Source organism: Amphiprion ocellaris, chromosome 23 (genome assembly GCF_022539595.1).
Source record: "Amphiprion ocellaris isolate individual 3 ecotype Okinawa chromosome 23, ASM2253959v1, whole genome shotgun sequence".
Classification (NCBI taxonomy): domain Eukaryota; kingdom Metazoa; phylum Chordata; class Actinopteri; family Pomacentridae; genus Amphiprion; species Amphiprion ocellaris.
Genome location: NC_072788.1, coordinates 2,468,312 through 2,480,584, shown reverse-complemented (window position 1 = coordinate 2,480,584; position 12,273 = coordinate 2,468,312). Strand labels below are relative to the sequence as shown.

The 12,273-nt window shown below is 38.3% G+C and overlaps 1 protein-coding gene across 36 annotated transcripts in view; it reads right to left on the bottom strand.

Moving 5' to 3' along the window:
* ank2b (ankyrin 2b, neuronal) overlaps positions 1 to 12,273 on the bottom strand; it is a 233,557-nt gene that overhangs the window by 81,279 nt on the left and 140,005 nt on the right. For all 36 annotated transcript variants that reach the window (XM_055007976.1, XM_055007972.1, XM_055007978.1 and 33 more), the window contains exon 2: positions 4,085 to 4,186. In XM_055007976.1, coding sequence (XP_054863951.1) covers positions 4,085 to 4,186 — 102 coding nt within the window. The remainder of the gene's footprint in view (positions 1 to 4,084; positions 4,187 to 12,273) is intronic.

The window sequence follows — 12,273 nt, the reverse complement described above, 5'->3', positions numbered from 1 at the left end:
GACGTGGTGGAAATCTAATTGAGCTGCTGCCGGACCTGTCTCAAGGGAATGAAGCGCTTATTATCAGAGTAAATACCAGCTCATCAGCGCCGTGCATTATTGAGGTATAATCAGCATCGGAGAATAGTAAAAAACCGAGGCTTGATAGTTAGTGTGTCTCTCAAGACTAAGATTATTGTCAATTAGCATGATGCTGCATATGATTTTCTGCACAAACCTTACTGCCAGGCATAAAAAATATATAGATACAATTGTTTAATGAATCTATTTGCATTAAAAGTTTATTTAAAACTTCTTTATGTGACGATTTGTCAGACTTTGTTCCACTATTTGTTCTGCCATTCAATGTGTTTGTTGTTACTAGGAAATTACTCATTCATTTAATCTTGTTAAAGCTGTGATAGACTCTAAATTGGATGAAAATTGTTCTTATTTGGAAAGCAACTGCTGTTACAGTGTGGGAAAGCGCCAAACACAATCTGAAATTCTCTTACCGAATTCAAAAATTCCATGATAATTACTGATTTATTTATTTAAGCTCAGATTTGGTTAATTCTCCTGATGGAATGGCAAGTCACACAACTTTACTCCAAAGACATTTGAAAAGTTAAAAATTCTACAATTTTTAAAATATTTTTTTCGTTTCTGACTCTGATAAATGGTGTAAGTTTGTAATAGTTGGTGATTTTTTTTGTAGTTTATTTTTGGGTAAATTTGAAGTAAATCTGATGAAATATCATGATTTTAAGCTGAAATTTGATTAATTCTCTTGATGGAATGGCACATCACACAACTTCACTTTAAATATATTTTAAACGTCTAAAATTCGGCATTTTTTTCAGTTTTTACAGCTTCTGACAGATAAACGGTGTAATCTTGGTGATTTATTTTATTTAATTTGTTTTGTAGTTAATTTTGGGCGAATCTGAAGTGAATCTGATAAAATATCATGATTTTAAGCCTATATTTGATTAATTCTCCTGATGGAATAACAAAGCACACAATTTTACTTCAAATAAATTTGAAACATGAAAAATTCTGCCATTTTTTGTGTTTTTACAGCTTCTGGTTGAGATAAATGTTGTAATTTTAGAGGTTTTTCAAAGATAGTGTGCAAGATCTGAAAATTACTTTATCAAATTCAAAAATCACTGCTTATAACTGTCCTTACTTGGAAAGCAACTGCCGTTACCGTGTGGGAAACAAGCACTGTCTGAAATGCTCTTACCGAATACAGCAATAAGCAAAGCCTGCAGCTGAGCCAAATACTTGCTGATTTTTTTCCCCACAACTGCTGGTGACAGCTGAGTCACAGATGGCTTTTTAGTTGTGTTCACAGTTGTTAGTTTTTTACAGGACCTGGGGCAGTGTATTTTGGGCGAATTTGAAGTGGATCTGAAGAAATATTTGATTAATTCTCCGGATGGGATGGCATGTCACACAACTTTACTCCAAAGATATTTGAAAAGTTAAAAATTCAGCAATTTTAAAATATTTTTTAGTTTCTGGCTCTGATAAATGGTGTAATTTTAGTGATCTTTTTTGCAGTTTATTTTGGGCGAATTTGAAATGAATCTGATAAAATATCTCAATTTTAAGCTTAGATTTGAACAATTCTCCTGATGGAATGGCATATCACACAACTTTACTTCAAACATATTTGTAAAATAAAAAAATTCAGCAATTTTTAAATATTTTTTCAGTTTCTGGATCTTATAAATGGTGTAATTTTGGTGATTTTTTGCAGTTTATTTTGGGCAAATTTGATGAAATATTATGATTTTAAGCTTAGATTTAGTTACTGCTGCTGGATAGCGATAAAAGACTGATATCTAATCCTGTTTACTTCCTTCTACACAACTCAGCTGTTTTGGCCACCCTTTCAAAAACTTCACTAAAAACGTCAGCGGCACATAGAAACACCGGAGCCCAAAATATCTTCAAGGGCGAAAGTGATCGGTGACAACATTGTTCCTGCCACGTTAAGCTGATAACAAAATAACATCTCCACACATCACAGGGCAACCAGCGAATCATCCATTTCCATCCCATGTGACCTTTGTTTACTGGGCTGCTCATTATGACTGTTGCCAGGACGGGACTGTTTACATCCTATCAGGTTTCCTCACCGCCCTTGTTCACGGCTGGAATGCTAATAGACTTAGAGGAGACTAGATAATGACTAGAACTAAATAAAGAAACTCTCTGATCAAACACAGTCTTCACCCCAACAGGAATGCAGAGACATTTTCATAAAATTATGACACAAAATGTGTGTACGCACATTAGCGGTCACATTAGCTGAGCGGTAAAATCCTGTGCTTTCTAAAAGGAGCATTTGTGTTTGATAAGATAAAAAAAATAACATGAAATGCCCTGAATGTCTTCCATTTGTGTGCAGAATCACTTTTCTGCTATTAACATGCATGGAAGATTAAGTTTCCGAACCCAAAAATCACACAAAATAAACCATTTACCAGAGCCTGAAACTACAAAAACCAGAATAATCAGATTTGCAATTTTCCAACAAACCTAGAACAAATCGTGTTTCACATTGACGTGGTTCTGTCTGGAAAACTATCCAAATCGAAGGTTAGAATTCTGATCCTTCATCAAAATCAAGTTATTCTACATGAATTCGTACAAAACCGCCTGCACCAGAACCTGTAAAAAAACAAGAAACTTATTCCTCAGCACAAATGAAACAGCCATGAGTGACCCTTTCTTCATACAGTAAATAATCAAAGACATTTCTGAGTTTTTCTACTTTTATCCATGGTTGAACTGTTATCTGAGTGGTCCAGGACTTTATATTGCAGTGAAAAAAGAGCCCAAAGTGAATAAAAACACGACGGGAACATGATATCCCAAGAAACTGCTCAGGGTTCAGAGCGTTATTATGGAGATAACTATCACAAGGTGACTGAGCTTCTCGTTAACATTTAAAGCTGTTTTAACCATGAAAATCTCTGCTAAGTTTTGTACACTACCTTACCATTAGCAAAGGTAACATCTACCTAGTGAAGCAGTCCAACAATTAGTAGCTATAAAGTCAGAAATTCGTCTCCGGAGTTGATGAAAACCAACCATAACTGAGAAAAAAGGAAAGTTGGACATCAGACACAAACATGACTATAAATGTGTCAGATGTACAAATATGTAGCTGAGACAGAGCTAAAAGGTGACTGAACACTTGAATTCTGGACTCTGAAGCTATATGGGCAGTTTCCCACCATTGGTCGCTTGATGGACAACTTGTCAGGCAACATCATGGTGGATGATTGATGGATATCTCCAAATAAACCAATACAAGCTACAACTTTACAACAACACTGGCTGCAACTGGATGTTAAACCAGACCTACAACGCAGCTCCTTTGGTACCAAATGTAACCATGCAGTTGCTCAATCTGTCTGTTTCACAACAACAACAACAGTTAATTTGGGGGTTTTCATAGGTGGCTAATTGCACTGGATGCCCCTGATTTACACAAAGTAGGCTAGATCTCACCTTTTTGCAAACATGGTGACAATCTCTCAAAACGCAACACAAGCTATCACAATACAATGCATGGCTGCTAACACTGACAATGTGAAATGACAGATCTAGTAGCCACATACCATAGCTGAATATTTGGGTCTGTGTGATTTGTAAATTGCATCAATTTATGTTGCTTTTGGGTAAAGGTTAGCTAATAAAACCTAACCTGTACACCTACTTCTTTGCCATTAACAAAGTGTCTTTGCACATTTTGTAGGAGGATGGTGACAGCACTAATCTAAAATTATTTAAATATGTTATTTTAGATTGTGAAATATAAATCATTTGAGTGTTATTGGGATTAAACCTCACCGGCGGTACAAAAAATATTCAAAATTCTTCCTAAAGTAAACCAAACATAAGCATTTGACTGATTTGCAGCATCTTGAAAAGCCTCCTAGCGGGCACTAAGACAAGCAGACTCATGGACATAAGTGTAATTTGTGCATTTTTGGTGCTTCCTCCACCATGTTATACAGCCTCAGGCATGTATGTATTTATGTGTGTGGGCATTGTGACTGGTGTACTTCTATCCATCTCCTACCTGATTGCAGGTGCTGATGTCCACGCCCCCTTTCAGATATTCCAAAACCTTGTCGATGTTCCCTGCCCTCGCCGCTCGCAGGAAACTCGTGTTGCTGTCCGACTGGAAGAGACAGAAAGGAAAATAATAATTAAAATTAATATACCCAAGTTCAACCCACATTTGCATTTTGGCTGTCAAACGGAGACACACAATTTAGCAGCAGTACCTGAATGAGTCACATTTCTTTCCTCGAAGCTATCCCTGATTTAATTGCCTTTAAATGAAAAGTGAGTCATTTTCCACGCCTTCTGGTAAAAAGCCATCAACCAGACATAAATCACTCTGATGTGCACCCGGTCAAGACTCTGGTCAGAGATATTAGGAGGAATACAAAGTGCACAAAACTGTGTTAAAGTTTACAGTAAAAATATCTGTTCCAAGATTTTCAAGAAAATCTTGAATAACATAGTCATAGTGGCTCCAGTGATTCAGATCCTGGCATGGCGTCCCACAAGGATCCATTCTTGGACCTCTTCTGTTTAAAGCACCAGCAAACACAAGCTCAGTTATCATCGCTACGTAGACGATATACAGCTTTACATTTCGCCATTGTGATAACTGCTTTAGATATACTTTACAGTTCCTGGAGACAGATTTAATTCTAGATGTCACAAAACCTCTTTATCACCAGGAGATTAGATGATGGTCACAGCAAAAGCCATTTGCTGATCTCAAATGATTCAAAATTCTGCCACCTGTAAAAGACAAGAACCAAAGAATGTGAATATATCACACTTAGTCTAACAGTCAGTTTAGGAAGTTGACAGAGTCCTCGCGTCTATTAAAAACAATATCACTGACATTGGTTGAGTTTTTCAAAATCTGGTTCTATTCAGTGATTATGCTTCGAATTTTAAGACAAGACAAGACAATGTGAGGTAAGGTAAGACAAGACAAGAATACATCTTTATCAAACCCAAAGGAAATTCTCTTTTAGGAATAAACTTGAAATGTTTTAGTTTAGCTAAGTTAATTATTGGAACTGTTTTTTAGAAAAATTTTTGTTTGTTTTTATATTTATCAGTCCGATGGCGAGCTTTGCACCAGAATTTCAGTCATAATGTGCACCAACTAGTGTATGTTCTGGTTGACAATAAAGTGGCTATTCTATTCTATTCTTAATTAGCTTGGCTCTGTTTTTTTTTTTTTTTGTTAAATCATTTATTGCTTTGTACATCTCCTAAAATTGCTTTTGTATGACATTGCACTTGGATAATAAACAACAACATTAAAATAACTTTCTGTGTAGCCGAACAGTTTCTTCATCAAGTAGTAAAAGCCAACATTTGGCCTTAAAGTCCCTCTCTGGATGCCGATGAAATCCCTAAAAACTAGAAAGAATGTCTGAGGCTTTTTTCCATGAAAACAATCCCTTCCTGCCTTAAAATGTCTTCGCTGTAACTCCACACCATTACTGCCTCTAGAATGTGTAGATCTATGGAGTCCCCGCCTCTCTCTCCACCCACCCCTCCATCTGAATCTGTTCTTCAGACGGTCGCTGCAGTTTCAAGGTGGAAATGCTCATCCATGGCACTGACTGCTTATTGTACTCATGCCGTGTCCTCAAGCATTTAAAAGACACCATATGGACATGTAAGAAGGTTAATAAACTTTATTTTCACTGAAAACAAAATCAAATGTAACCAGAATTTCACAAAGAGGTATAATTGGTTTCCAAAGGGTCTAAATAGATGAGCAGAAAAGCACAATAAATGAGAGCCTGCAGTAACTGTGCATTTGTTATTGGACATATAGTTGTTTATGTCCCTGCTTGGGAAGGACATGTCCCCTGCCTGCTATCGGATGCTGAGTTAACCGCAGTTGGAAGCAGCCCAGGACTGTACGGAGGCAGAATGATTCAGCAGTTTCCTCTCGGTGCCTTGACCAAAGCTAAATCCTGGCTCACGCTCAGCTCGTTCAAAGCTCCCAGCTCCTCCCGTGGAAAATCACTGTGATGCTTATTTTTACTGCATTCAAACCGCCTTCCATCAGGGAGGTCAGAGGTCAGAAATACTGCGGCACGATATGTCCTGCTCATGGACACTTCAGCAGTGTCTGTCTTCAGGCTCTCTTGTTGGAAATCAAGGTCAAATTTAGCCCGGATTCTTAACGACTGTCTATTCCTTCATCAGTCTGTCACTGGAGTGTCAACCTTCCCACGGCGTCTCAGAGATCAGAGGATGTAGAAAACCAACAGTGACACTGCAGCACTGATGTCTACTTCACACACATACAGATAGCCGTGGTGTGATGCTTCCAGCTGACCTGCAGTCAGCTACTGCAGAGAGCTGCACTGCATCACTCCGGCTTACAGCAGCACCATCACCTCAAACGAATCAAAGTGATGCTTCTGCATGTTTCACTCTCCAACTTCTTTACTTGCACAGGCAGCTTATTCAAAAACAACTAAAAAAAAGTCAACTTGGAGAAGCTTCTGTGAGGCAGTTTGATGCTCGGCTATTTTAAAGCTTGCTGGTTTCTTCGAGAATGAGCCGCATTCCCCTGCTCATTATTAAAAATGAAAATTATCAGGGTCAAGTTATGACTGAGGGACTTTTGAAGTTCATGGGATATATCTTACATACATTTTTATCTTCGTGATGATCATGTCTTTACAAATTCCATCATTATTTATTATGGAAACAATCGCTTATTAATAAAAAATGACTGGATATCACTAAAATGTCAACTAAATAACCATCTGAATTTAATAACAACTGCCTTCTAATGAGCTAAACAACAACAAAATGAGCTGATTCAAAAACAGTTTTGATTGGGTTCTTTTTATTAAGCTGAGATAATCATGACAGATATTTCTTTTTTATCTCATTTTTAGGGGCAATATTTCACTTTTATCTCACTTTCCAGCCATAATATTTAAATTTCATCTCATTCAGTTGCAATAATTCATTTTGATCAAAATTTTCAGGTGAAATGTTTCACTTTTATATATTTTTTCAGGTGCAATATTTCACTTAATCTCATATTTCAGTTGCAATATTTCCCTTTTATATAATTTTTCAGGTGCAATATTTCACGTAATCATATTTCAGTTGCAATATTTCATTTTTAGGTGCAATATTTCATTTTAATCTAATTTTTAGGTGCAATATTTCATTTAATCAAATTTTTAGGTGCAATATTTAATTTTTATCTAATTTTTAGGTGCAATATTTCACTTTTATCTAAATTTTCAGGTGCAATATTTCATTTTTCTCTCTTTTTTGGCAATATATAAAATTTTATATGGAAAATGACTAATTGTATCTGTGTCTGAGAAATGACTTTCCACTAAATTACCCATTACAAAAACACTTCTCAAAGAAGTGTGTTAATTCCAGATCACATGACCTGCTCCACATGATGTCATTTCCTCCTGAAGAAAAGACTGGCCAGACTCCAAGGCTTTCTGACTTATTTAATAGAAAGTAGTCAACAGGTTTAAGATAAGATAAGATAAGATAAAGTTCTTTATTTCTCCCCACTCCAGGGGAAATTTACATTGTTACAGCAGCTTATGTAACAGTAGACATAGTGATAAGAATAAAAGAATAATAGAACAATAGTAATAATATTTACAATATATACAAGGGTGACAGATGAGGGTAAAGTGGCTTAACAGAAAAAATAAAAATAAAGTTTAAAAGTGCAGAGATGTGCAGTGCAAGAATGTCAGTGCAAATTTTATGGTTTGGGGTGGTAATGATATAGTCCAGTTTATGTTAACATCAGCCAGTGATGCTGATGTTGTAAAGTCTTACAGCAGATGGAATGAAGGACCTGCGATAGCGCTCTTTCTTGCAGGGTGGATGTCTCAGTCTGCTGCTGAAGGAGCTGCTTAAAGACCCCACAGTGTCATGCAGTGGGTGAGAGGGATTGTCCATGATGGATGTGAGCTTTGCCAACATCCTCCTCTCACCCACCTCCTCTATGGAGTCCAGGGAACAGTCCAGGACAGAACCGGCCCTCCTGACCAGTCTGTTTAGTCTCTTTCTGTCCCTTTCAGTGCTCCCTGCTCCCCAGCAGACCACTGCATAGAAAATAGCAGACGCTACCACAGAGTCATAAAATGTCCTGAGCAGAGTCCTGCACACTCCAAAGGACCTCAGTCTCCTCAGCAGGTGGAGACGACTTTGGCCCTTCTTGTACAGAACCTCTGTATTGTGTGTCCAGTCCAGTTTATTGTTGAGGTGAACACCCAGGTATTTGTATGTGTCCACCATGTCAATGTCCAAACCCTGGATGTTCACCGGTGCAGTCCGGGGTGTCCTCCTCCTGCTGAAGTCCACGATCATCTCCTTCGTCTTACTGGCGTTGAGCTGCAGATGGTTTCGCTCACACCAGTCCACAAAGTCAGAGATGACCATCCTGTACTCCCGCTCGTCCCCTTCAGATACACACCCAACAATGGCTGTATCATCGGAGAACTTCTGGAGGTGACAGCTCCCAGAGTTGTAGTGGAAGTCCGATGTGTACAGGGTGAAGAGAAAGGGGGAGAGCACTGTCCCCTGTGGGGCCCCCATGCTGCTGACTACCACATCAGACACACAGTCCTGAAGCCTCACGTACTGTGGTCTGTTGGTGAGGTAGTCGATGGTCCAAGCAGCCAGGTGACAGTCTACTCCCGCTCCTTCAAGCTTCACCCTAAGCAGAGAAGGCTGGATGGTGTTGAAAGCACTGGAGAAGTCAAAGAACATGACCCTCACAGTGCTGCTGGGTTTCTCCAGATGAGTCAGTGATCTGTGCAGCAGGTAGATCACTGCATCATCCACTAAAATATCTTTACAAATAACTTAAAATTTTACTGAATTGTATATATAATATTTGGAATAATCTTTCTCTAAAAATGCCACGTGGTGTTTGGTTATAGGCGACCATGTTGATTTAGGCCTGAAAACAGCAAAAATGTCAAGTATGATACAAAAAGTCCTGCAATTACATATCGCCCCATGAACAACTAAACCTGAACAAGCAGAGCCTCATTAGCACGGCTGGATTCACATTAAATGGGACCCTGAGGCAAAAATTAAAAACACCAGTTTGTGGTAATTTAATTATTAGGAAATATGAGTCATAATTTTTTAAGCAGACAGGGCATGTATGGTAACACTGCAGGGTACAGGCCTTAAAATCATTATTATTACAGTTGACTGTGTTTTATTATTTCCCCTGGAGGTTCCTTCCTTCGACCAACATTCCAGTTTTCCATCTTGCAAGCTTTACTGTGTAATTTTAGTATTATTTAGTATCGCTTTCTGTTTTGATAAATACCACAATGCTAACAACTTGCCCCATTTCCAGTGTTTGTGCTAAGCTAAGCTAAGCTAAACAAAGCCTTTCCCCTATTCTGCATGCAGAGAAATAAATCCCATATCAATCTTCTTATCTCCTTTTGGGTAACAAACAAGAGGATTTCCCAAAATGTCAGAGGACTCCTGAGGCCTAATCCCATAGAATGAAATGACATAAGTCACAAAGGCCAATAAACATCTGTGTAATCTAGATGCAAGTCCGCCTGAGTCGACAAGGAAATGCAGTTGTTGTATTTCTCAGTACTGATGAGTTTAAAATCTTCAGGCGCACACATTTTAGCACATTTGCTGCATGAATTAGCACAACCCACTATAGTCTCTGTTACTGTGGTAGTGAATCAACTTTTTCAGTCAAGTTCTGTCACATAGAAATCACTAATAAATCAACAGCATGTCTTTTACTGGATGGATGGATGGATGGATGGATGGATGGATGGATGGATGGATGGATGGATAGATAGATAAAGCAGAACTCAAAAATATGCTTTATGCAGTATGACACAGTTATAATGTCAAATATGATGGAAAAGAAAAAATAAAAGTTGATTATCTTTATTTATTTTATGAAAAGTAACCAGAATCAGTATGTCCAACATTAGAAATACTTGAGAAAATTGTGGCTCCACATACTACAGATATTTTAGTATTTCTATTTCTACAACCTCTACAAACATATTTCACCATGTACAATGTATCTACCAACAACTTGATCTTCTGTATTCCGTTTTTTAAAGCTTCTGTATTCATTTTAATCATGACGTATGTTGTATTTCGGTCCTAATCTCTCTACTTTGTTTCCATTCTTGTCTCCTATCTGCTCTGCCTGCAGTTCAGCTGAATGGTACGTGAATTTTAACAGAATCTTGCAGGAAAAAAAAGTGATTTTGATGAAATATCAGAATTTTAACCCTCATGTCGTCCTGCAGGTCAAAATTGACCCCTTTTAAAGTTTGAAAATGTGGAGGGGAAAAAAAAACTATTTTCACAGTGAAACTTCTGATGTCCACATTTTCAACATTTTTGGGAAATCTTTGAACATTTTTTGGTGGAAAAAAAGAAATGTTAAAAACGTTTCATAAGACCATTCACCAAAAAAACCAACCAAAATCCAGCGAATTTCACTGGATTTTGGTTGGTTTTTATGTGAATGTTCTTAAAGAAAATATTACAAGTTTTACTGATATATATGGAATCACTTTATATATTTTTAGGATTTTTTTGGAAGATTTTTACTCATTTTTTGAAAATATTTACAAGAATTTTCTTGTCACATTTGGTGGATTTTTTAAAATAAAACTTTTAAGGAATTATTGGAATTTTCTTCCTGAAGGTTTTGGAAATTTTCAGAAATTTGGGGAATTTTTTTGCTGATTTCTTGGATTTTTTTCAGACAAGGAAACAATATTTTTTGGTGGCCGTAAATGAGGACAGCAGGAAGGTGAAAATGGTCATGGACTGAAAATTCTTTGTGTTTTTACATTTTCTGGCTCTGAAAAATGGTTAATGTTGGAAATTTTTAAAGACTTTCAACCCCACTGGCAGTTTATCTGAGTTCACAGGGTTAAATGTCATGTCTTTATTTCGTGATTCTATACAAATGTATCTGTTTTCATCTTAACTTGACTGTGTTGCTATTAAAACATCCTTATTCACAACAGATGTATGAAATTCCCCCACTAAACCTTGGACAGCCTGTTTATTCAGCCTCATCATGCTCCTACACAGTTAGCATTGTTTTCCAGCAGCAGCCGTTACCGCATTCGAGTCAGATAGCATCCTCCAGAGCTGCAGAGTCACATTATGCGAGACCTTGCCCTAATCATCTTTCTGTGACTGGCCGGTTGCTATGGCGACACGTAGACCAACAGGACCCCCTCATACAACTGGGGCTTTTGAATGGAAGACACTTAACATCGCAGAGATAAAGGGGAGAATTGTGGCGGCCGGCGTCCTACAGAAATTGTTTCATAACTCCTGGTATGAGGCGCTTAGTCTGTCTGTCGCTCTCTTTGATGGGGAAATGTTTTGCTCTGAAAGGGTCACAGCTCTGAGAAGTCGTGTCTGCTGTGAATCAGAATGAATTCAAGCAGAAGTAAAAGAAGAAAAAGAGAAGCAAATAAGCTTCAAGGCCAGTGGTTTTCAGTTTCTTCCATCGATGTTGGACTGATACATCCCTAATATCTGCAGCATATTCTGTAATCCTATCACACCAGTCCTGTCTGTTACAATCTGTTCCTGCTCGTGTCTCGACGTATTACCTCACGACTTCATCAGACCTGCCGAGCATGAAGACGGCTCGCCCGCCGACACGTCACATCAAACATTCATTTACAAAGTCACCGTCTTTCCTCTGCTCCATCAATAATGCACGAGCATCGCCTGAACCGTCCCCCAACACGTCCTCCCAGCGACCGGTAGCATCCTCCAGCCCCTCCCTGTTACCACGGAGACAAGCACTGCCCTCTCCAGCGGTAACCATGACAACAGGGCTCTCTGTCTGTCAGCGAAGCTAGCGAAGGAAGCACGGAAAACTGGAAGGACGCCGCTTCCTGTAAGACCGTCTGTAAAGGCATCAGAGTATCGGCCACACAGGGAGGTGAACAAATACTCCCTTAACCCAACCCATCATCCTCTCAGGAACCCAGAGAACACTTTCTCACATGTGGAGGTCTGATGTTTCACATTCTGTAGGCTAAACAGTTAGCAGGCATCACCTCCTTAAAGCACAGTTTGGTTTTAATTATTCAATCAAATTGAAAAGTGTCATGATTTACTGTGATCTGATAACTCTCCATCCTACATTATGCAACAACAGGACAGCTGAGAGGGAAAGTT